Source organism: Mytilus californianus, unplaced genomic scaffold, assembly GCF_021869535.1.
Source record: "Mytilus californianus isolate M0D057914Y unplaced genomic scaffold, xbMytCali1.0.p SCAF_57, whole genome shotgun sequence".
Taxonomy (NCBI): Eukaryota; Metazoa; Mollusca; class Bivalvia; order Mytilida; family Mytilidae; genus Mytilus; species Mytilus californianus.
In genome coordinates, this window is record NW_026262709.1 from 927248 (window position 1) to 955020 (window position 27773).

The following is a 27773-nucleotide window of genomic DNA, read 5'->3' on the forward strand; positions in this document are numbered from 1 at the left end:
GAGGTTCTTTGATATGCTGAATCTAACCATGTATTTAGATTTTTGATTTTTGGGCCCCGTTATCAACTTTGTCCACATTGAGGTCAAAAGGGTCCAAAATTAAACTTTGTTTGATTTCATCAAAAATTGAATTATTGGGGTTCTTTGATATGCTGAATCTAACCATGTACATGTATTTAGATTTTGGATATTGGACCATAATAAGTGAATGTCCAATTTAAAATTTTTAAGTTCTTAGACCACATTCATTCTGTGTCAGAAACCTATGCTGTGTCAAATATTTAATCACAATCCAAATTCAGAGCTGTATCAAGCTTGAATGTTGTGTCCATACTTGCCCCAACTGTTCAGGGTTCCACCTCTGCGGTCGTATCAAGCTGCACCCTGCGGAGCATTTTATTTGTTATTATTTTGAATATTATTATAGATATATATAAACTGTAAGCAGCAATAATGTTCAGCAAAGTAAGATCTACAAAAAAGTTAATATGACCATAATTGTCAATTGACCCCTTAAGGAGTTATTGCCCTTTAAAGACAATTTTACACAATTTGTTCAAGTTTGCTAACATTTAAAAATCTTCTCTGAAACTACTGGGCCAATTACCTTCAAACTTTAACTAAATGTTCCTTAGGGTATCTTGTTTATAAATTGTATCCGAAGTTAGTATCCATCGACAAACATGGCCGCCATGGCTAAAAATAGAACATAAGGGTCAAATGCAGTTTTTGGCTTATATCTCAAAAACTAAATCTTTTAGAGCAAATGTGACATGGGGTAAAATTGTTAAGTTGGTCAAGATCTATCAGCTCTGAAATTTTCAGACGAATCAAACAACCCATTGTTGGGTTGCTGCCACCGAATTGGTAGTTTTAACAAAATTTTGCAGTTTTTTGTTATTATTTTGAATATTATTATAGTTATATATAAACTGTAAGCAGCAATAATGTTCAGCAAAGTAAGATCTACAAAAAAGTTAATATGACCAAAATTGTCAATTGACCCCTTAAGGAGTTATTGCCCTTAAAAGACAATTTTACACAATTTGTTCATCAGGTTTGCTAACATTTAAAAATCCTCCTCTGAAATGCAGGTGAGCGATTCAGGCTCTTGAGAGCCTCTTGTTTCTTCATGCTTGAAGATATTGATTTGATATTTGGTATATTGTTTTATCATGACAAGTTACAGATCAAGTTCGAATTTTGTTCCGGTCTGATAATTTTGTGCAGAGTTATGGTCCTTGGACTTGGTAAATTCACTCAAATATACAGTTTTCTGCACTTTTTTTCCTCATTATTGAAGATATTGATTTAATAATTGGTACATTGTTTTATCATGACAAGTTACAGATCAAGTTCGAATTTTGTTCGGGTCTGATGATTTTGTGCAGAGTTATGCTCCTTGGACTTAGAAAATTCACTCAAATAATCAGTTTTCCGCACTTTTTTTCGTCATGCTTGAAGATATTGATTTGGTAATTGGTATATAGTTTTATCATGACAAGTTACAGACCAAGTTTGAATTTTGTTTCGGTTTGATGATTTTTTGCAGAGTTATGGTCCTTGGACTTAGAAAATTCACTTTAATTATCAGTTTTTCACACTTTTTTTCGTCATGCTTGATGATATTGACTTGATATTTGTTATATAGTTTACATCATGACAAGTTATAGATCAAGTTAGCATTTTGTTCCAGAACAATTAATTTTTAACCGGTAGGGGACTATGTATTGCCATGCAATACTCTCAGAATGCTTGTTATTTCACTGCTCGCAAGAAAGATAACTATTTATTAAAAACACTAAAACAAATTACCCATGATCTTGTCCACGGTGGATGTTGGAATCAGAATTTTTGTTAAACCTCTTTTTAAATGTTCACCTCTCTTACTTCCCAAGAGTGACTACTCAATACAGGTTTGACTGTATCATGAATATAAAAGTAAAATTGCTTTCGGGCCTGTAAAAATGATCACTACATGATCAGGCCAACAGAATCTAACTCAAATTTTTCATAAATTCAGATCCGGGTCTGTAGATTTAAAAGTTTATTGTGAAGACTGAAGACACCAAGGACGGGTCACTGTTCTATCTTGTGCAGCCAGGAACACTGTAACGTCTGTTTATCAAAATTCAAGCTGCATTTTTAAAAAGTATCTTCAGGTTTTCAATATAGAATTACAGAAATGTCATTACAGGATATCAAAAAGCCCAAACTTAAGACAAACATATGTTTTAACATTTTGGATTTTATTTTGACCCATGTGCAAAAATACAACTGGCTGTGCTATAAGTACTCTTAAAATCTTTATAGCTGTAGTTAATACTCTTTAAATTATTGTGCTTTGTCTCCTGTAATTCAAGATTTTTAGTAAAACTTGAGAATCAATATAACAATGAGTCATACTCCTGCAGGTGACATACATTAGTTCCTATTGATTTCTATTATTGTCTATTGTAGAGTAATCTCTAAAAACCTTATATTGGATATTGAATTCTTAGAATTATACAGGCTTATTTGTATATTTAATCAAATTTGATGCTGTATTAGCAAGTAGTCTATCTTATAGGCAGTTTTAAATTTATGTCTGTAAAGATCCTGTAAATGTAATAAAAATGCTAGTTTTTACTGAAGACGTACATTGTATTAAATTATACCAGAGATCGGCAATGAAGTAAAATCTTATGATATCAGTCTGCTGTTGAGATCTCTTAAAAAAAATTTTAAGAATCACAAAATTTTTTAAATAATTTCTGTAATGCTCTACCAAGAAAACAAACTATCGAGCAAAAACAGTATCATGAGTCCAACACCCTAATCCCGTCTATGACTTGGTTGAATATTCAATATTTCTAGCATTCTGTATGAAAATACATGTAAGACCCTAATTGTATTTTGGTTATTTGTGTCGTAGGATTGCTGTCAAATTGGTTAATGCCCCCTCCTATCTCCTCATATTCTGAAAAATTTATATATTTCCTGTTTTAGATGAGCACTATTTACATGTACTTTTAGTCAGAAATGTGCCTGTGAGAAATTATTTTGTATGAATGGATAAAGTAAGTTTGTAACCAAAGTCCTAATTTATTAGGCATGTCAACAGAAATACAATGATTATTTTAACCTGAAAATTTTGTTTATGGACAGATACATATATGTACACTTATTTTTCTTTAGGCTCTTGCTTTCTGATCCTTGGTCAATTCTCACAGACCTGTTGATCATATTGATTATAAACTCAATGAGCTTTGGCCATATGCTTGCTGAAATCCTGTTACTTTTTCCTATGGATTATAATAAGCTCCAGAAACATTTTATTTTGGAATTGTCAAATTAATTTATGTATTGTTGATGAAATTTTATTTTCCCTGATGGAATTCCAGCTTATTGGAAGCTTTTAGGAACATGTAACTATAGCATATATTGATAAAAGGAACATTTGTTTATTTCTTTTTGATTTTAGTTAATTGTTTTATACTGCTAATGTTTCCACTGGGAGCTGTGTTATCTGATTATCAGGCTTTAATTACAGCTAAATGTTTTTCTCTGGTTGAAGGTGTGACCTTAATTACAACTAAAGACACCTCTTTAGGTTAGGTGATTACTTATGAGTCACTTAATTTGATGTATGACAGTTCTTAAGTTGTTTTTATTTCTTTAAAAGTTTGTAGCAAGAGAGATGATGTTCACATAAGGGAAGACCTGGCTTTGTTTAACATTTCTAATGTTAACTAAAAGATAACATGTTTTATCTGTTTAGGGTAATGTTTTATCAGCCTGTTTTTATGCCTAGCCTAATATAGAAGGAAGGCATTATGTTTCTAGCTGGTGTGTCCATTCATCCATCCTGTATCAGAAAAGAGTTTTGTTTTGTGTGGTATTATTTACTTGAAACTTCATTATGATGTGAACTTTTAAAATTGACCCAGATTTCAAGGTTCAGTCAACATGGAAATGTGATAGTCAATGATAGCTTGAGTTGTGTCTTATGGACACACATTCTTGTTACAATCACTACAAAAGTCTAAAAGTCTGAAAAGACCAGTTTTTGTCTTAATTTGCATTAACTTTTACTCGACATTCTCCAAAAGTATGACTTGTGTCTTAATTTTTCTTGACAAATTCTCATTTATATTAAATTTGTATGAAATTTACTTGACATATTCTCGACATTCTGAATATGGTCTTAAAATTTCTTGACAAATTCTTGACATTTGAATACTGTCTTGAAATTTCTCGACATATTCTCGACATTCTTATTTTTTCTCAGTATGGCTTGATCGACATATTCTGGACATTTTGAATCGTGTCTTAAATTTACTTGACAGTTCTGAGTTTTACCAATCATGACCAATATTCATGATATAACTTTAATCTTTATTTCTCTTTATATGATATACTGTTGTTTCAAGTTGCACTTCTTTACAACAAAAATAAAAGTTGGGCATGTTAAATAATTCAAAATTTGGGTATATAAATATTTTTACAAATGCAAATATGGCTATGAAATCTAAAGTATAAAATAATTCAAATGTGGGTGTGTTGATATAAAACAATTTCAATGTGGGTTTTTAAATAATTACAAATTTTGATTCCTAAATCTTATAAATTAAATGATTCAAACCAATCATACTGTAGACATATTTCATTCTACATTCATAATATTCAATGTTGATATGGTAAATAATTATTATACCAAAATGTGGTTTATATAAATAGCAAATTATGATATACAAATCATTCATTTTAAAGAAGAAAAATTTGTGTAATGTCATCTGTTAGAATATATTAAGTATTACACATGGACAGGATGTTCCCCATAAAATTAAGGTATTCCACACCCCAGAGTACACGCAACTGTCAAATAGAAGTTATTGCTTTACCTGTAATCAGCCATACAACTTATCAGTTGACCGACCATGCCACTACAATTTAAAAAGTTTGTTGATAGATGAAAATGAAAATCATCATTTTGATGAAAAAAAAATTGAATTGAAATGGATTTTCTTCATCAAAATTATGAAGTTAATTATTTTAACATAAAAACAAATTGAATAATTCCCAAAGATTAAAAGAAAATTATTATCTACTCCAGGAATAATAACAAAAATGTATTTATAATTGGTCCCATCAATGATTTCTATAGAAATCATCGGTCTTATGAAATGGTTCTCACACAGACTTGCATAATATAGATCTAAACATTTTTTTTTTTTCAGGAAGGAGTTATCACAAATATTTATTTTTGATAAAAAATTATAAAATTCAACACTCACATTTGAATAAAAAATGTTTTTGGGTTGTTCTAAAAAATGAATAAGGTTTTTGAATCAAGATGGGAACAAATTCTTTGACCTAAACGAAAGCCCCCCCCCCCCCCTCTTTTTTAGCCACACAAACCCAAAAGATGAATTGTGGGATCCAAAAGAGATACAAGACACCTATTTTAGTAAAGCAAATTTGACTGGCAGTTTTGTGAACGGCAAAAATCTAAATGCTGTTTGTCAATACCTTTGACTAATATTCCAAGTGAAAACAATTACTTAAATGTTTAATAAAAATAAATCAAAATTAAACTACATGGGGGATTATTCAGGGTATTCCAACTTAGTTGCACCAAAAGGGTATCTTACTATACCAAATTAATCCTTGATTCTTCAAAGTTTAGTTTAGCTATAATAAAAAGGAGTATACAACAGCAATAGAATGTCATAAACAGTGCAGAATAAGTCTGTTCACATTTCAGGCTAAATTTATACTGTTGAGATAGTGTCAAGGCATATTTAAGACTGTCAAGAATGTGTCGAGACATATTCAGACATTATTTAGAATGTCAAGAATATGTCGAGACATATTCAGACATTATTAAGAATGTCAAGACAGATCGAGACAAATTTAAGACAGTCAAGAATTGGTCCAGACTAATCGAGACTCTTATCAGATGATACAGGAAGTGTCGAAAAATTTTAAGACAATGTTCATACTGTCAAGACACTTGTCAAGAAAAATCAAGAACCTTATTAGACAAATTCATACTATGTCAAGAATTTTTAAAAATTATTCAGACAAATTAAGAATGTCGAGTAAAAATTCATGCAAATTCAGACAAAAACTGGTCTTTTCAGACTTTTTGACTTTTGTAGTGAATACAACATGTACCAATATAAGCATAAACGTCTGCATCTTATATAAAGATGAGGAGATGTGGTATGATTTCCAATGAAACAAATATCCACCAGAGATAAAATGAAGAGATAGTAAGCAAATATCTATATATAGGCCACTGTACTGCCTTTGACAGTTCAAAAACCCATTCTGTATAGTCGGCTATAAAAGGCACTCACATCTAATGCCATCATAAACCATGTTATATTAAACCATAATATTTTGAAAGGTCTTTAAAATGCATCCTCCCTTTGTATCATGACTAATAAAAACAAGAAACATATATTGAGACATTGCAATTTAATTTTCAGGTTTCAGAAAATGGCATCTTCATCATATGATGAACTTTTACGACAAGTTGAGAATTTAAGAAGTGAAAACTCTCAACTGAGACAAGAAATCCATGTAAATTCTTCAAATGTAACACAGCTGGAAAATGAAGTCACAGAGATGAAAAATCCCACTGCTGCCACCAAAATGGATGATGAGGATGCTAGTTTTGATGAGTTTGATGAAGAAGGGATCCATGTTTTTGCCCAGGGAGGAGGCGGTGAAAGTAGAGATACAAATCCTAATGGTGAGTTAGAATCAATGTACTCATATTCTGCTAAAGAGCTTTTCTATAACTAGCTTTTTGCTGTACACAGAATTTTTTAACAGAAAGTACCGTGATTATCCCATAAACCCCTGCTTTAATAGTCACTATCCCCCTTCTTTTATTGGCAGAAAAACTGCAAAAAAAATGAATTGATTTATTTAACGTTCAATGATAATTTATATTAAAACCAGTCTGTTGTCTTTTAGTTTCTTGTCATTTTCTTATATCATCTATTAATTTCCTCTTTATTTTCTACAAGCTGTGAAATGTTCAGATCTTAAAACCGTATTGTTTATGTTAAACTAATATCCAGTTTGTATTCCTCTTCCAGACTTTTTTAAGTAAATAAAAAAAAAATGGTTATAGTTTCCGTGGACTAGGAGTATTTGTTTGCCCTTTCAGAAAAAAATGAACTGCCCCATACCTTATAATTGGATAACTACGGTATTTGTATCAAAAGGACTGTAGAAGAATGTTATGGTTTAGATCTCTAGAATCTCTAAGTCAACAACACTGATCTACGGTGGATTACAGTGTTAATGTAATTGGAATTTTTGGAAGATTTAGTAGAATAAAAGATCAACACACTTTTAACAGATATCTGATACCTGGGTTTTAATTACACTGAAACTGCTGAAGTTGAAAAAGAATTTGTAACAAAAGGGCTTATAATGTAGGTGGTATCAAATTTTTCGTCTAACCATTTGTCTAGAGGTATGTTAAGGTTTTTATTAAGTTGAACTCCCAGTCTTATACTATGAGAAGGGCTATCTAACCTATAACCCCAACATTTAACGACATAAAAAGCCTCAAAAATCATTTGAAAGAAAAGTAAAATAACTAGTGTAAAGTACCATATGTAAAAAGTATGCTCTTGTTTTGGACTTTGTGGTCAAAGTGCTGTCGCTGTTGATGGAAAGAGCAATTTATAAAATGCTTATATTTATAACCATGTCATTTTACAGGAGATGCTATAAGTTATTGATGAAATAAAATAAAAAGATGAAAAAGAGTCTTATATTGAAAGAATATAATTAAATATTGAGTACTTAAAAGCTTGAAAAATTACATTTATTTTTTTGAATTAGGAATATAAACATTTATATGAATTATAATAAAAAAAATATGAAAATAATAAAAAAAAAATATATCCAAGAAGGTGGAAGAAAAATATTTTTTAAAGATGATATCAAATTTGTGTCAACAGTTTATTATTTGTATATATATAACCATGTCATTTTGCAGAACATTCATAATATTGAGTTCTAAGATTGAAAATTTACGTATATGCCTTTTATGGATATAATGAACAAATTAGAAATACAAACAAAAATACAAATAATACTAAAAAAAAATTTTAATTTAAAAAAAATAAAAACCAACTCTGTGTCCAAATCTTTAAAGATGATATCAATGTTGAAAATATTTGGAACTGCTGATTGCAATTATATAAATAAATACTGCAGATAAGTTGTAATGTCAGAGTATACATTTAAACCCGCTGCATTTTTATGCACCTGTCCTAAGTCAGTAGCCTGTTGTTCAGTGGTTGTCACTTGTTGGTGTGGTTCATAGGTGTTTCTCGTTTCTCGTTTTTTTTTATAGATTAGACCGTCAGTTTCCTGTTTGAATTGTTTTACACTAGTCATTTTTGGGCCTGTTATAGCTTGCTGTTTGGTGTGAGCCAAGGCGACGTGTTGAAGGCCGTACTTTGACCTATAATTGTTAACTTTTTGTACATTGTGACTTGGATGGAGAGTTGTCTCATTGGCACTCATACCACATCTTCTTATTTATATTTAACAGCATTAATGATGGTAGGTCTCAGGAAGAACCTTCCCCTCTGACAATAAGAAGGTAGAATCATTAGAATGAAAAGATGATATCAATTTTGAAAGTATTTGAAAGTTGTGCCGATTGCAAATATAAAGTACTGCAGATATGTTGTCATGAGTATATTAATCATGGTAGGTCTTAGTAAGTAGTCTGTACCTTCCCCCTGTGACATTGATTATCAGTTATACTATTGATCTTATAGTGATTGATAGTCATCACCTGGTAATTGATTGTTTATATGTTTATAAAGAGATATTGATACTCTGATAAAGGTCAGAGGGGCCACAGGGAGGAGGAAAGATAAAAATTTGCTTTTATTTAACAAAATATTTTTGTTTATTGTTGACTGATTTATGACGTTTTTAGAATGAATTGAAGATTTGTGTTAAATAAATCTTCAAAAATGAAATAAAGGCTGTGATGCAAGAATGTTGTAAAAAATGCAAGAATAAGGTATTTATTTTATAATAAATGGTGACTTTTTAGCCTACTATATAATACATGTATGTACCTATTCTCAGATAATTAGTTAAAATGTTTAATATGTATTTATAAACCTTTGAAAGTTCTTTTTACAGTTTGGCTTTAAGTGATAAAGATTATAGGTCAATTAGAATAAGAATTGAATAATAAAGATACAACATGTAACACCAACCCCCTCTTGTGAACCTCATAAGAATTACCTTTTGATCTTGTACTTGAAAACAACATCAAAGAACACAGTATGTAAAAACATTTTTGATGTCACCTTATTTTTCAATTTTCCAGATATATATATACATAACACCTGGGATTGTAACCTCAATCTGAAGTATTTATTTTAATCTCAATATTTTGAATTATAATAAAAACACAATTTGTACAAGGACTCTGTAGAGTACATTTGAAAATACAACTTGGTTTAAATGGACTATAATTTAATGGATGATAAAAGTTATATTAGTATTTCCACTTGAGGTGTATTTGACCAAATCATTACCAAAGGTTAGTCAATATAAAGTAGGATATTTGGGATAGATTTAACACCAGGTGCAGAAGTCATGGATATTATCAGGTCAGTTTGTCTTAGTTTTTAGTACGAATCAGTTACTGACTTCAGAAAACATACAGTTACCTGCTTGTCAAGGAATTACTTACTTCTAGTGGTGAAATTATGTGGAACTTGTACTGTTTGCCTCAGGCAGATACATTTGCATATTGAAATGTTTAAAAAATACCTAATAATGGTATTTTTGAAATTCTTATTTTCAGTAATTTTAAGATCAAAATAAATTAAAACATGTATACATTTGATATGTCATTGTATGTTGTGAATTTGTTATCCAAACAATATACAATGTACATGTACTCCATTTATATCATTTTGCCTGACTTTTGTGTGACAAATTTGACCGACATTTGATAGAACCTTTCCTTGTAAACACTGAGATAGATTCTCTCTTTTCCATTTATTCTCTTCAAAAGAGGCTTAGAATTCATTACAATGACTTTCAGACTATATACCATTCTCTCTCGTCCTGAACATACATGCAATATTTGCCAATGGACGTTAAGCAACCAACAATCAATCAATCTTTCTGTTCTCCATTTTTAGCTCACCTGACCTGAAAGGTCAAGTGAGCTTTTCTCATCACTTTGCGTCCGTCGTCCGTCGTCCGTAAACTTTTACAAAAATCTTCTCCTCTGAAACTACTGGGCCAAATTTGACCAAACTTGGCCACAATCATCATTGGGGTATCTAGTTTAAAAAATGTGTCCGATGACCCCGCCAACGAACCAAGATGGCCGCCATGGCTAAAAATAGAACATAGGGGTTAAATGTAGATTTTGGCTTATATCTCTGAAACCAAAGCATTTAGAGCAAATCTGACACGGGGTAAAATTGTTTATCAGGTCAAGATCTATCTGCCCTGGAATTTTCAAATGAATCGGACAACCCGTTGTTGGGTTGCTGCCCCTGAATTGGTAATTTTAAGGAAATTTTGCCGTTTTTGGTTATTATCTTGAATATTATTATAGATAGAGATAAACTGTAAACAGCAATAATGTTCAGCAAAGTATGATCTACAAATAAGTCAACTTGACCAAAATGGTCAGTTGACCCCTTAAGGAGTTATTGCCCTTTATAGTAAATTTTTAACCATTTTTCGTAAATTTTTGTAATCTTTTACAAAAATCTTCTCCTCTGAAACTACTAAGACAAATTTAACCAAAATTGTCCACAATCATCATTAGGGTATCTAGTTTAAAAAATGTGTCCGATGACCCTGCCCGCAAACCAAGATGGCCGACATGGCAAAAAAATAATACATAGGGTAAAATGCAGTTTTTGGCTCATATCTCTGAAACCAAAGCATTTAGAGCAAATCTGATGGTATAAAATTGTTCATTAGGTCAAGATCTATCTGCCCTGAAATTTTCAGACCAATCAGGCAACATGTTGTTGGGTTGCTGCCCCTGAATTGGTAATTTTAAGGAAATTTTGCAGCTTTTGGTTATTATCTTGAATATTATTATAGATAGAGATAAACTGTAAACAGCAATAATGTACAGCAAAGTTAGATCTACAAATAAGTCAACATGACCAAAATTGTCAATTGACCCCTTAAGGAGTTATTGCCCTTTATAGTCAATTTTTTACAATTTTCATAAATTTTGTAAATTTTTGTAAATTTTTACAAAATATTTTCCACTGTAACTACTGGGCCAAGTTCATTATAGATAGAGATAATAGTAAGGAGCAAGAATGTTCAGTAAAGTAAGATCTACAAACACATCACCATCACCAAAACACAATTTTGTCATGAATCCATCTGTGTCCATTGTTTAATATGCACATAGACCAAGGTGAGCGACACAGGCTCTTTAGAGCCTCTAGTTTATATGTTTTATACGAGCGGTCGAATAAATTGCTATCACGTCGTCGTCGTCCGAAGACATTTGGTTTCTGGACAATAACTTTAGTTTAAGTGTATGGATCTCTATGAAATTTAAAAAAAGGTTCAATACCACAAAAGGAAGGTTGGGATTGTTTTTGGGGTGATGGTCCCAACCGTTTAGGAATTAGGGGCCAAAATGGGGCCCAAAACAAGCATTTTTCTAGTTTCAGGACTTGTGTATAAGTAATTTGATTGCTCTGAAATTGTACCACAAGGTTCAATACCACAAGTAGACGGTTGGGATTCATTTTGGGGGGTACATGTAATTGCCCAAACCGTTCAGGAATTAGGGGACAAAAAGGGTCTAAAACAAGCATTACTAGTTTTCAGACAATAACTTGTGTTGTATGGATGTCTCATAAATTGTACCACATTTAGATAAAAGAAAATTTCTTCAAATATCATTTTTTTTGGAAAGGGAGGAGGGGGAGGGGTCATTTTTTTTCCCCTCAAGATTTAAGAAATTGTCAATTTTCCAAAGAAAATTAGGGGTAACAATTTATTTTGCTAATTCTTTGTATATAGTCTGAAAACAGATTTACTAAGTATTGCACAACAGCAAGAAATCTTCAATTGAATATAACTTCAAATCATATAACCAATTTCAAGTTCTTTGACTACATTTATTCTGTGTCAGCTTATAATGTGTCAAATATTTAATTACAATCCAAATTCAGACCTGTATCAAGCTTGATATTGTGTCCATTTTTGCCCCAACTGTTTAGGGTTGGACCTCTGCGGTCGTATCCAGCTGCGCTTGGCGAAGCAGTTTAATGTTTTATGTTAGAAGCTGTGTATATATTTTTAGCTCACCGGGCTTCGGCCCCATGTGAGCTTATGCCATCACTTGGCGGTCGTCTGTCCTCGTAAACTATTTAAAAAATCTTCTCCTCTGAAACTACTGGGCCAAATACCTTCAAAATTTAAATAGATGTTCCTTAGGGTATCTAGTTTATAAATTGTATCCGAAGTTTTGATCCATTGCCAAACATGGCCGCCATGGCTAAAAGTAGAACATAGGGGGCAAATCTGACGTGGGGTAAAATTGTTCAATTGGTCAAGATCTATCAGCTCTGAAATTTTCAGACGAATCGAACAACCCATTATTGGGTTGCTGCCATTGAATTGGTAGTTTTAACAAAATTTTGCAGTTTTTTGTTATTATTTTGAATATTATTATAGATATATATAAACTGTAAGCAGCAATAATGTTCAGCAAAGTAAGATCTACAAAAAAGTTAATATGACCATAATTGTCAATTGACCCCTTAAGGAGTTATTGCCCTTTAAAGACAACTTTACACATTTGTTCATCAAGTTTGCTAACATTTAAAAATCTTCTCTGAAATACAGGTGAGCGATTCAGGCTCTTGAGAGCCTCTTGTTTTAAGGTTCTGTCATTTTCAGCCAATATTGTCCTTGACACAGAAACTGACACTTGAGTCATTTATTTATTATTTACTGGGTAATAAACTATGTGTGGGTAGACTTCTATTCACCCTAGAATTCTAGGATAACTGAATTTCTATTGTGACAATAAGTATTGTATATGGTAATCTAACTGTGTGAGTCATCGTACAGAATCATCACTAAATGCTGATAATCGATTCTAGTAAATATTGTGTCAGTTTCAACTGATAACTGTTAATAATGAAATTGATTAATAAATAGTTATTTTCAAAGGTAATTTAATACTAATAAAACTCTAGAACATATTTTCCTGGAATTTGGTTAAAGGATTTTTTTTTCGTTTTAATGTCATTACAGTTAATGAGTAAGTGTGATCTCTTTTGTTTTCCTCATAAAATGGTAAAAAAAGTTTTTACTGAAGTTTTCCCTCTATTGGATAATGCTTGTTTGTGAGTATACCAGTATATTTCCGAATATAAATTTAAATGAAAATTGAAATGTGATTCATATTGAATTTATAAATAAAAAGATAATCTTGAATACAAATTTTTTAAGTACACACATTTTGAAATTAATATTTTTGAGGACTCTGTTAAAATAATATCAATAAAGATAGCCATAAATGCCAAAATCGAATCCATGCGAACATCTAATTTTAATATATCATCTGTTACCTGATTAGATAATTATTTTAATTGCATATTAGTTGAATATTATCTGACAAATCTTAATTGTTTGTATGAATATCTACTTTACAACAATTGATTATATGCCAGACAATTGATAAAACTGTTCTATAATTTTCATGCTATTTTCACATGTCTCGATCGGTGCTAGAAAAATATTTCTCATCTCTAGAGAAAACTTGGTTCTCAGCAAATGATTGGTCGAAATTTCAATTATGACGTCAAATTTTCTTGATTTCTTCTGAATTTCCTATGTGACGTCATGAAAAAAGGTGACCATGTCTGATCAATGACATTACACATAAAGAAATCATTGAACAGGAAGGATAAACTTGTTTAGATATCGACTTAAATTCATCAGAGAAACAGATTCCACCACTATATCTTGTGTATTACGATATTTCTCCACTCTCAACAGTTAAATTTTAAATATTTGAAAAGCTCGCCAAGCCTCGCATTTTAAATTTTGAAATATAACTGTCTCGATTGGAGAAATATCGTAACACACTTGATGCAGTGGTGGAATCTACATTTCTCCACCTTATTCAAAAATTTCTAACACTTTTATTAAATATGATTAAAAGGATATGTTGACTTTTGCTGTGAAGTCTGACGAAGTATTTTTGGGAGGTTCTGGCTCTCGAACTAAGGGTATTGGTGATTCTTTAAAAACTTGATATCCCCCTTTGAATTTACAAATATGACATACATGCATCATCTTTACCATAGTCTCTTAGTTTTATATAATATTGTAAATATTGATTTTGGGGATGGGGGCTGTCATTTTCATGATTTAAATGCACGATGTTCACGTGTGGGTGAAATCTGCATCAACAGATTGGCCCCTGTACATCAAAATTATTGCTTTTTTACAAATCATTTGCATATGGGAAATATGGGTTCAAGATATTTTCGAATATTTAACAGTTAGTGAATTGAGTGAAAATAGCCCCTGCGCAAAAATTTCTCCATTTACAAGTACTGGTATGTAAAATTGTTAAATTGTTTGATTGTAATATGTAGGTAGATCTTCTGGTCCTTTGAGTAAGAAGTTATTACACTGTTCTAATGACACATTATTTAAACTCATTGAAAATTATTTATAACTATGCCTCTTGAAACTTAGTTCATTATATAATTAAGATTCCAAAATACATACCAAATCCCACCAAAAACCGAGGGGGGTGATATCATATGCTCTAGAAGGTTTAAAAGATTCAGATATCATTTTGACGAAGATGTTAGAGAATAAGTTGCTTACAATCACTAAATTACTTGTGCTTTGACTAAAACCTTTTAGAGAGTACTACAGTCATTGTACTCAACTACAGGCCCACCAGCTCAGGCTTGTAAAAATGCCGTCGGGCCTGTAAAAGTCATCTCTACAAGCCAATAGAAGCAACTAAAATTTTTGTAAAATTCAGCTTCAGGCTTGTAGATTCAAACAGAAAATGTTTAATTTTTAACTACGGCATCAATACTTTGTAAAATGCATGACACTTTGATAAAGATAAAATTTAATTCTGCATTGAAATCTAAGCACGTGATCATCTTTGTAAAATATATGGCGCTTTTATATAAAAAAAAATAATTCTGAATTAAGATCTAAGCTCATGTCACCAGATCATGACCGCCTTTTGTTTTATGAAAATGAATTTTGTATTAAGGCTTAATTTCCTATAAAGTTGCATTCATGATTCAACCTTGGTATAAACCAGCAATCTAAAGTTGAACATGCAATTGATTTTATATGTGAAAACTTTAACATGCTTTGACATGAACATGATGGAGTATGGTAAAGGATAACTATATGATGCTGAAATGTTTAATTGATTGATGCTTTTAGCTCTGAGAAACAAACATTAAAGTCAGGAGGGATGTTCTCAAAGGATATTTTAGCATTATTAGAGTTATAAACTAATGGATTTTAGGGATTAAAATTTGATGAAGAAACAAACAAAAGTCAGGAGGGATGATCTCAAAGGATATTTTAATATTATTAGTGTTATAAACTAATGGATTTTAGGGATTAAAATTTGATGAAGATTCTGGCATGCATGACAAATATTGACTTAAGCTTCCTGAAGGGAAATGATGGCTGGCACGAATCAATGTTTGATAATTATGAACATTTTATGGACAATCTTTCAATGCCATCTTTAAGTTCTTCCTAAAAAAAGCATTTGTCACGCATGCCAGAAACCACATCAAATATCTATTATAAAATTGAGAATCAATGGAAATAGGGGATTGTGTCGAAGAGACAACAACCCGACCAAAGAGCAGAAAACAGCCCAAGGACATCATTGGGTTTTCAACACAGGCTGACAGTGAGAAAATTATACACCCGGAGGCAGGCTTCAGCTGGCCCCTAAACAATAATGTATGCTAGTTCATGGAAAATGGACGTCACACTAAACACCGAAGCATACAAAATGATCCAAAATTATAAAACATACAAGACTATTTAATAAAGGCCAGAGGTCCCTGACTTGGGACAGGTGCAAAAACGTGGTGGGGTTAAACATGTTTTGTGAGATCTCAACCCTCCCCCTATACTTTTTTGTTTGTTCATAACACTAATAACGAGAACTATTTGAATGTAGAAATATATATAACCCTTACTTGGTACTTCTTGGCTCTCATGAGGGATATCACTGATCAATCAGGAAAGTTGGCAGATCTGTTGTAGGTAGTTTTGTTCATGTAGAATAATCATATACTTAAATTACCAGATTTTTGCAGGTCTCACATGACCTGAGATTTTTCAATCCAATAAGGTCATTTTGTAACATGAAAACTATTTAATGGAGGTATCCCACAAGTGCCGCCCTTGCTTGTACTTCATTTTTTGTCAAGAACAATACAGAATCTGTCCAGACATCTGTCCAGACATTTGTCCCTGACAGGGTTGATATTTTGGTTCAAGAGAAACCCTATTATCCTTGGCTTAGTATGACCTCACTAAGTCTGGGGTTAATTATTAACTGTTGATTGTTTCATCATAATCACCATAACTCATGGTATCTGACTGTCTTATTTCCTACCAGGGTTATAACATTATCATATGACAATATTTTGTGGTTATTTATTGTGGTATTTACTATTAATCTGCTCTAGGCTTTTTTTCTTGAGTGTCATTGATGTTTCCATTGAAAATATCGATAGATATTGATCATGATTGCTTCAGTTTATGTGGAAAGAAGTAACAACATCAGGTCAGGTAGCATATTTACAATTAAAGGACTTGCAAAAGATTTTTACACTTAGATTATGATGTCCACAGAGATTTTTCTTGGTAAAGCAGTAACATATGTGCATGTGTCCTGTATTATATTGCCAATTCATGTGTCCAGTACTAAACCATATTAATAACAAAGAAATGCTGACCCACGGAGATTTAAAGGTTAAATGTATAGATCATGTCTATTGCTGTTGATATCTAAATATCTTTTAATTAGGGCCTGCCTAGTGGCGGGTCGCCCTATAGTGATCAGTCTGTCCGTCCGTAACAAATTGTGTCAGCTCTATATCTAGAGAAGCTTTATAATTTCATACTTTACACTTGACATGTATATTAACCAACACCAGAGGGTATATCATAATGTTTGTACAACTTCCTAGGTCAAAGTTCAAGGTCAGCTGGGCCCACAGAGATGGCTCCCATCTCAATGATTAGATATAAGAAGATGTGGTATGAGTGCCAATGAGACAACTCTCCATCCAAGTAAAAATTTATAAAAGTAAACCATTATAGGTCAAAGTACGGTCTTCAACACGGAGCCTTGGCTCACACCGAACAGCAAGCTATAAAAGGCCCCAAAAATTACTAGTGTTAAACCATTCGAACGGGAAAACCAACGGTCTAATCTATATAAAAAACGAGAAACGCTTATGAACCACATCAACAAACGACAACTACTGAACATCAGATTCCTGACTTAGGACAGGTGCAAACAATTGCAGTGGGTTTAAACGTTTTAATGGTACCAAACCTTCACCCTTATCTGAAACATTAGTGTAACATCACAACATAGAAAGACACACTATAAAATATCAATTGAAATGGCTTAACTCAATCAAAAGACATATTAACACCAGTGAACATACACTGAACAAATAAATTTGATATATGATACAATGCAAATACAAAATAAATAAACTAAGGGAAGAATAATTACTGTAAATTCAGAAATTATTGCAAAAAAATGCGACAAGGTTATAATCGCAATCATTTAAACTCGCATTTTGAAATTTTGTATATGAATTAAACAGGATTTTTCTCAATATCCCAAAAATTAAAATCGCATTTAAGTCTAAAATGACAAAATCGAAATAATAAATGCACGCAATAATTACTGCATTTACAGTAAAGTAACATGTTATACCACTGTGAAATGTTAAACAATTTAAGAAAAACAATATGCTTGAACAATAATATCAGCCATTTGCAATTACTTTAAACACAGGTAAATGAAAATAATTTTGTTTTTAGGTATACGTGTACAGTTCAAATGGAGAAAGGAAATATTTTTACAAAATAAATAATTTTGATGTTCATAGTACGAAGATGTCTAGTTTTAATTGCTGCTTGGTTGCTGTCTCATTGACATATCGTGTATAGAAACTCATTTTTGGCTCTTTTATGAGTAGAAAAATAAAGAGGAATAAAAAACATGAAGACTATTTCCATCTTCCCTTGTATGAAATCATACATCAACAAAAATAAATTAGTGTACAGAATCCCACATATTCTTTTGTTTATATTAGTTTTGATGGCTGTTGTAAGACTGAAATCCTACCGATCTCTGTTTTCTTTTTATGGGTATGCTGAGGCCATATAAAATATATACTTGTTTCCTGCCTCTTTAGGCAGGGAAACATTGGGTAGATTAACATTTTTTTATGCCCCACCTACGATAGTAGGAGGGACATTATGTTTTCTGGTCTGTGCATCTGTATGTCCATTCGTCCGTCAGTCCCCTGCTTCAGGTTAAAGTTTTTGGTCAAGGTAGTTTTTGATGAAGTTGAAGTCCAATCAACTTGAAACTTAGTACACATGTTCCCTATGATATATATGATCTTTCTAATTTTAATGCCAAATTAGAGTTTTGATCCCAATTTCACGAAAGAAAACCCATACCGTATAGTCAGCTATTAAAGGCCCTGACAAGAAAAATATGAAACAATTCAATTCAGAATTTATAACAAAACAATTTACGAAAAACAAATGAATACTTTTCCAAACTACCAAGGATTGTGAACATCTGCAATGGAGACAGCAGCTACTGCAGTTTGTTTGTCTATAGATTATTCTCGATTCACAAGTATTGACCATTGCTGGGAGAGAGCTGTTGAGTTTAACTGTTGTTACTGAGAAATAAGAAAAAAATCCTTGCATTCTATCTGTTCAATTTTCCTGATAAAAAGTGATTGATAAATGGCGCCAACCTTGAGTTGTCAGAATATTGAGATAAATAAATAGAATTAGAGTCTGAAGTGTGATTGGTCATTGATTTGTTTGGTTGAAGAAAGAAAATTGAACTTTGGATATAAATTCATATCAGTTTTGACAAAACCATCCCTAACTATCAGAATTTGATTACATTGTAGGGGAACTGATTGTATTTCACACAGTGACAAATGTAGAGCCTTAGATTTGGTTCCTTAAAAAATGCTTGGCAGGTACAGTTTGCAAAATTCAGTGGAACAAATGAAAAAAAATCAAACAATCAATGTTATTGTTTTGTTAGGGATGACATCAAAAGATCAATGTAGGATAAAACACTTAAATCAATAGTTTGGGGGTGGTGGTGGTGGTGGTGGGGGGGGGGGGGGGGGGGGGGTTAAAATTGCTGCAAGTTTTGTTTATCCAAAATCGATTTTACATATATCCATATTGGTCAATCATTTTTTCCCAAATTAAGTTAAGAGGGGGGTGGGGGGTCAGTGAAAAAGCTAAGTGAATTAAGTTTTTTATCCTACATTGAACTTTTGATGTCATCCCTTATGTCATCTCCCCATGAATTAAAAAGAATGGGCAAATTGTATGTCGGTTTTTATAGCTATTCAGGTTTTTAAACTTCAGGCAACATACTATTATCAATTTTGGGGGATACCTGCTATAATTAGGGTGAGGTCTTGGGACTGCTCCAGGCCCCTAGAAGTGCAAAATATTGACCTAAACATTGTGGCTTTATTAGTGTTTTATGTTTTTTATGAGGGGGTCATACCAATCCCCCCTTTACATGGGTGGGAATATTAATTATTAGCAATCTTGGTTGTGATAAGGTATTACTTTTGTCACTTAGTATGCTTAATTTATATTAAAAGAAATGGAAATACCATAACAATATTATTGATTTAATCTTTGCTTAATGTAATTATAGAATTCAACACAATTTAATTCACAAAGAATGAACAGATTCAACTGCATTTATTTCTTAAAATCAAAGACATTAGAACGGAGGATGTGAAATTACAGCATGATCAAACAAAAATAATTCATCAGCGGAAGAGATTATTATAGAAATTTTTTAAATCAATTGAAATATCAATACTGAGATTTACATTAAGATTCAAATTAAGAAAATTTTGTGTTTTAAATGAAAATGAACTCTTTTATTTGCATAAAAAGGATACTGCATTTATTTTAAGTAAAAGAGAACAAAATTAATCCAATATAAAAATAAGAAGTGGTGGTATGATTGCCGATGAGACAACTCTCCACCAGAGACCGAGTATTGACGTTCTGTAGATTATAGCATGTGCATTAGCAATACACATCAGTTATGCAAATTATAATAGTCATGTTCTTGTTATAAAAGACTGCTGGGCAAATGTGTTTTCTTGATCCGTATATGTGATTTATATTTGATATTAAATTACAGGATATTAAGTTTTGAACAATACATGTGCATACCTTTTGGTTGACTTTATTTTGACTGGGATGTTCATCTGATGAAATAACAAACCTTACGTTTTTATTATCCCTATTTAAACTGCTGTAGGTTAAGTGTGCATATAAATTAAGGATAATTGGTCGTTAACATGAAAGAGATAGTACCAGTATGTTTCACATAATTTTGAGGATTTAAATTGATTTTTCGAAGTCATTTAGTGAGTTTTATAACAAATGATGATGTTAACGGTAGGAGACATTGTACTATGTTAAAGATTAGCCATTTTTTTGTTGAATAGGGATGATATGGCTAGCGTACAATGCAGGGATTAGGTAAAGGCATTTTTGCCAAACATTAATGAATTATCCGGAAAATATTTGTCATCATTATATACAGCTTCAATAGATTTGACCTTTTGGATTTATTACCAATTACAGTGAAATTAAATTCTGTCTAGCCGTAGGCATTACAATATAAATATTTCAATGAACAGAGAAATATTTTGAAGATGTTCAAGAGGGATTTACCCATTTACTGATTTTGAATGAAGATTTGGCACATATTTCATTACAATCCTTGTACTCTTAGAGATGAATCATTTGTTTATTTACATTGAGATCCATTGATTTTTTGTCTGATTGGAACAGTGGGGAAATTGTGTATTGGTTTTAAAGATGAAAGGGCTTGTTAATTACATCATTGACTGTGTAAGTCTTTGACTCAGAAGCAGATATTGATTACCCTCACCTTTGTTATAATAATGGAATAGTCTGAACTTTGATGTGGGATAAACCATATGTCTTTGAGTGGGTGTGTGTGTTTCATATGTCATATCTCACAAAATCTCACCAATTTAGATGCTCAGATCAAACACGCTTTTACTTTCACTACACTAGAAATATAGATGATGAAGTTATTATTGGAAAATGTTTGTGATTTTGTTTGGTGCCAGATGCTTTAACTAAAATCTAATGGAGTTTGGATATTTTTTTCACACACTGGATGTTGGAAATTCTGTAGATGTCTAGTTTTGTTTTTCTCACAGGAAGTTAGAAAAAAAAAGGCAAATGTGGATAATATTTCGCTGATATTTCAAGATAAATTTGATGTTTATTGTTAAAAGAAATCATATGTGCCTTCTGTGTTAACACAAGCTTCAAGATAACTGGAGATTTATTGCTTTTGTAGTTCTAGTTAATTGTCATCTAGTATTTTATGGAAACACATGCTTATCTTAGATCTATGGTATTTTATTCTTAATTACAAGAAAAAAGGAATTTTGAGAACAAATTCAATTGGAAGTGATAGAAAAATGAAAAAAATAAGGCCAGGTTAAAACTTGGATGTGATAGTTTCTATTGTGTGTGCTAAATTCTATTTTTCAAAAGGAATTTACATGAAAGATATTAGACACAGTAGATATTGACATGTCCGATGATTTTTACTTATCATTAGAGGAAATTAACGAAGAAGACATTATAATTGGGGATGATGATGAAGGTTAGTATAAAAGATCTGGGAAAAACATTTTCCATCAAGGGAGTCGAAGGGACCCAACCTGTCATCATACGAAAGATTAACACAAGCAAACAACATTTTAGCTAAAATTTAGTGGCCCAGCTAAAAATTAAGTAGCCTGGGATACTAGGCCCCTGGTAATCTTACCCTTGAAAATATTCATATTTGAAATTTGTGAATACCGATCCCCTTTTGGTTTGAAAATATTTTTCTGAACATACAGGTGTTAGGTTTTCTAGAAATAAAAGCAGTTTTCACAGGTTTCCCCTTTAAATGTCAGGTTCGTTGTAGACAGATTTCACTGTATTGACCTGAATTTTTCCACTTTCACTCATGCTTGAAATGCCCCTAGTTGACACAAAGATCATTGAAAAATTAATGTGGTATCCTCAACAATACATTACTCTAATGATATATTAACAAGTCAGTTTGATGAAAAATTTGAGCAATGATTGTAAAATTTATTAGAACTGAAGAAAAAAAATCACATTATCGATTGATCTGTAATCATGGCAATGCCACAGTCAAGATCACACAAGACTGACCAGTGAGTAAATTATGCTTGCTTGATTGCTGAAGTGGAAAAAATATTGTTTTATACATCCTTTTGTTTTTTCTTAAAAATCTAAGAAAATGTAGATTATGTTTTCTCTATTGCAATGGGTAAAAATAAATGTAACCTTGGCTATCTAAATGTCTGTTTATTCCTATTTGTGTGTGTGTGTGTTTGTATATTTGTTGGTAATATAAAAAAAAAATCAACAGATTACTATGGTTCTCTTACATAATAAGTTGAACATGGCTGCTATCAGTATTATGATCACTGTGACCTACATTTCATTAAATGTAAAAGTGACCTGTTAAATTTGACTTTAAGGTCCATTTTTCTATTATATCTAATATTTTATTGCTAGAGTGTTCTTTTCATATTGTGAAATATTTGATAGTGTTTTTGTTAAGGGTTTTCTCCTTAAGAAAAATAGTGTAGGAAGATAGGAATTCCTATTTATTTAGCTATTTTTCACCTTGGGTATAAAGGACACCTGCAATTTTGTCATGATTGACTATCAAAAGTACCATTGAAATTTTTAAGTTATGCATTTTGAGACATATTAAAAAAAATATTGACGGTGCAGAAATCCTTACCAGAGATGTTTTTTATTTATTTTGGGCTTACACAAATACACTCGTCTATTGTACATATAATGCTGTTCAACAACACTGGGTCACTATGAACTACTTTTGTTTCATTGCTTCTTTTAATATGTGCCTTTTTTGTCATCATTACTGTTAGTCATTAATTGCTAAAGATCTGTTGTTGGACAGGTTTCCATTTAATTTAGTTGTTACTGGTTAAAATAGGAATCTAACTAAGAAAAAGGGGGGAGGGGCTTAGTAAGTTCATTCAATTTCAAGTTTATAATTTTCTAAATTGTATTGAGCTATTAGAACAACAGATGTGGTTCTGTCTACTACACCATTATTTGCCAAGAATCCTGGCGGTTTAGAACGATCTTTACATACCAGAATCAATGGACTCCAGTTTGTGTTGTATTAACAATCAGCCTTGTAGATTATGTAATATTTCAGGTAGTCCTGTGAACAGTAGACTTCTATCGTAGTTCATTAAATCAGATAACATAACCAGGTTCATCAGGTATAATACATTAGTGATATCAAAGAATAAAAACACAAGCTGGATTTAATTGACAAGCATGTGTTGATTTTTACATCGTTTTTTTTTTTATGGATATTTATAGATTTTGATGACGATGATGATGGATTGGGGTTCAAAGTCCAGGGGCAAATATCACATGCATATCTGGATTAGAACATGTTTATATCATATTATTCTTACTCTGACAGACAGTCTTTAATGCTGTGTGCTTTAGTGTACCATTTTGCAAGTCTTTAATTTGACCCAGCTAGGGAATAAACTCATCCCTTTTGTAGAGGCCTAGGGGGGTTGATATTTTAAGAGAATCACATTCAGGAATGTAAAAGAATTAACACATGGACACTAAAATTGACAAACTTTGAAAAAATGCTTAATTCATAATAGCCATAAATAATAAAATTATGCAGGGTTCCAGGAAACTATACAGATTTCATTGAGGAAATTTGGGTTTGAGTTATCTCCCTTGGTCACTTGAGGGAACCATACAATATATACATTTACTGCTGGTTAGATACAGGGTATCAGGCCTTTCCTACTTTCTGTTCCTTCTGATTTTTGACCTTGTTGTTCTTGTCTATGTCTGCATACCTGGCGCAAAAAACCAATTGTTAGTTGTGAATAAGCTAGTTTTGTAAGTACTAAATAGTTTTCTATGGCTTAATGCATATATGCATACACAGTGATGAAATTGTGTAGTATCTCGAAAGCTCATGGCCTCTAAAATTTGAGCTGGGCAACTATTTTTCCATATTTTTCTTCATCATATATACAGTACTGGACCACCAAAAAATTGGATGTGTCACCAAGGTCCACTCCAGAGCACTGTTAGATAAGGGGGAGCTAACTCGTATGTGCTGGAACCAAGGGACAGGGGGTCAGTCTATCACTAGACTTAATGTTCTGATAGGCATAGCTAAAACGCAAGGAAGGTTTTCATAATTTCATTAACGATAACAATTTTGATGAATGATGATAACAAATCAATCAGTAAACAATGCCAAATAATAATAATCTAATTAAAGTACAAAGTATCAAATCTAAATATCAACTCCAAAGTAAAACTATTTCTCCTTACAATGTAAAATGTAAAATAAATGCCAAAACTACTAAATCATAAAATGAACTTAATCTCAAAATCAAATGTAAAAGTCTCAAAAATAAAAGATTCCCAAAAGTATTTTTCAAAGTTAAATTATGAGTCAGAGATAAATTTTGTCTCAACACTACACCGTCAACTGGTAGACTGGTAGACAGTCTTATAGGTCCAGTATCATGACGTGAGTAGTGAGAGGTTACGCTTCCGAAACACTGACTGCTTTTACAAAATTTCACAACGCTATTTATACTAAATCCAAAAATAAATAAATATGCCTCGACATGTTAATATTACTCTCATCAGCAAAAATAGACTTTAATTAACAAAGCCTAATCCTATAATGTTTTGATAAAATCTTAAACTTAAAGTGACATATGCTAATTACAATTAATATTTCAAATCAAACAAGTGCTTTGAGCAAACTGTGACATTTCAAGTACTAATGCCACTACATAGGTAAAATTAATTAAACAAATTAATTAAAAATTTTACAAAATACAAACTTAAAATTTTCTTTCTAAAAGATAAAACATATTTTTTATCCAAAATAACACTAACACAAATAACACACCATGACAGATGCATTACCACTTGCAAATTTTGATTTCTATCCATGATGCATGGTGCAGCAACCGATTGTCAATTTAAATGAATGCAAGAAACCATTAAAAATTAAACGGAATTCAGTCAAGTTTTCGAAACATGCTTTGATAAATCTTTTATTAATTAACGGAAGCAATTAACCAACAAAATGAAATATTTGAGGTGGAACCGACACAAAATCGATATCTTTTATGTGGCCATTGATATAAAAAGTTGTTACATAACAATGTTATCAGTGAAATACAAGAGATGAAATATCGGAAGTTAATATCGCAAGTTGATGAAAGGAGAGTGATATATGATATATGGCCAGAGAGGGAAAATTGTTTCTAGACATCCAAGATAAGACATTTATGTCTTGGCAATTACATGCTGATACCAGCAGTATTTGTTTTGACATAAAATAAGATACTGCTCAGAATTATTTCTTGTTGGTTAAAATTGTGATAATGATTGTTTATAGTTCTAATAATATTCTTAGGTCTTTTTATTTTTCCATAAAATTAAATCGTGTAAGTTATAAAGGTTGGAAGCTGTCTTTATGAAAACATTTGAGACTTATTGGTGTTAGTTGATTTTGTTTATTTTCTTTGGAGAGAGTTATTGAAATTTATAGTTTACAGAATGGATCCTCTGATCTTATTGTTATACGACCGCAAAAAAATTTTGTGGTCGTATATTGGTATGACGTTGGCGTCGTCGTCGTCGTCCGAATACATATTGGTTTTCGCACTCTAACTTTAGTTTAAGTGAATGGATCTTTTTGAAATTTGACCATAAGGTTAAATACCACAAAAGGAAGGTTGGGATTGATTTTGGGGGTTATGGTACCAACAGTTAAGGAATGAGGGGCCAAAAAGTGGCCAAAAATGAGCATTTTCTAGTTTCCAGACAATAACTGTGGAACGGTGTATGGATCTCTCTGAAATTATACTACAAGTTTCCATACCACAAAGGGATGGTTAGGATTTGCTTTGGGGGGTTATGGCTCAAACCGTTTAGGAATTAGGGGCAAAAAAGGGGGGAAAACAAGGTTGTCCTGGTTAATGGACAAATACTTTAGTACAAAACATAATTTAAAGCAGTGTAAGGGAGATAAATCAAATACATCATTGAAATTATCTCCCTTACACTGCTTTTAAATTATGTATAAAGTAATGGTTAATGAACAATAAAGATAATCTAAAACAGTGTAAGGGAGGTAATCCAAATACAACATTTTGGTTACTTCCCTTACTATGTTTAAAGAAATGCATATTTATAAAGGAAGACCAGTAAAAATATCTGCAAATGTTTTCATCTTTTTTTTTTACAAAAAAATCCATATGAAAGATTTGACACTATATTTTTATTAATTCTATTATAAAATAGATTAAGTTAGCACTATGGTAAATTTAAATGGGTAATTATGGTTGCCAACTCCATTGGAAATTTGAATTGAGATTATGACCATATCTTGAGGGAAAGAATTTTTTTGGGGGAAAAAGGGGGGGGGGATAAAAAGAAATTGTGGGGGGCCAATTTTTTCTCATTTCAGATTTCAGATTTCAGAAATTAAAAAGAATTATTCTTCAAATATTATTTTTTTTTCAAATTTCAAATATTGAAAAATTTCAAGAAGTAATCTTTAATTGCACAGTATGGCGCATTAGATTTGTAAAATCTTTGATCACATTTATTTATTTGTTATGCCGAATCTAACAGTGTATTTAGATTTTTAATTTTGGGTCCAGTTTTCAAATTGGTCTACATTAATGTCCAAAGGGTCCAAAATTAAACTTTGTTTGATTTTAGCAAAAATTGAATATATGAGGTTCTTTGATATGCTGAATCTAAACATGTATTTAGTTTTTTTGATTTTTGGCCCAGTTTTCAAGTTGGTCCAAATTGGGGTCCAAAATTAAACTTTGTTTGATTTCAACAAAAATTGAATATATGGGGTTCTTTGATATGCTGAATCTAACCATGTATTTAGATTTTTTATTTGTGGACCCCGTTATCTAATTAGTTCATATTGAGGTCAAAAGGGTCCAAAATTAAACTTTGTTTGATTTCATCTAAAATTGAATTATTGGGGTTCTTTGATATTCCAAGTCTAACCGTGTATTTAGGTTTTTAATTTTGGGTCCTGTTTTTTAAATTGGTCTACATTGAGGTCCAAAGGGTCCAAAATTAAACTTAGTTTGATTTTGACAAAAATTGAATTCTTGGGGTTCTTTGATTTGCTGAATCTAAACATGTGTTTAGATTTTTGATTATGGGCCCAGTTTTCAAGTTGGTCCAAGATAGGGTCCAGTATTTAAACTTTGTTTGATTTCAACAAAAATTGAATGTATGGGTTC

At 31.7% G+C, this 27773-nt stretch overlaps 1 protein-coding gene across 2 annotated transcripts in view; it reads left to right on the top strand.

Moving 5' to 3' along the window:
• Window positions 1-27773, top strand: part of LOC127703946 (adenomatous polyposis coli protein-like) — an 80766-nt gene that overhangs the window by 14077 nt on the left and 38916 nt on the right. Inside the window, exon 3 of one of the 2 annotated variants that reach the window (XM_052207983.1) lies at window positions 6477-6742. In XM_052207983.1, the coding sequence (XP_052063943.1) occupies window positions 6487-6742 (256 nt within the window). In that variant the 5' untranslated portion in view covers window positions 6477-6486. Of the gene's footprint in view, window positions 1-6476; window positions 6743-21227; window positions 22037-27773 lie in introns of those variants that run through there. The other variant, XM_052207985.1, reaches the window with a different exon arrangement.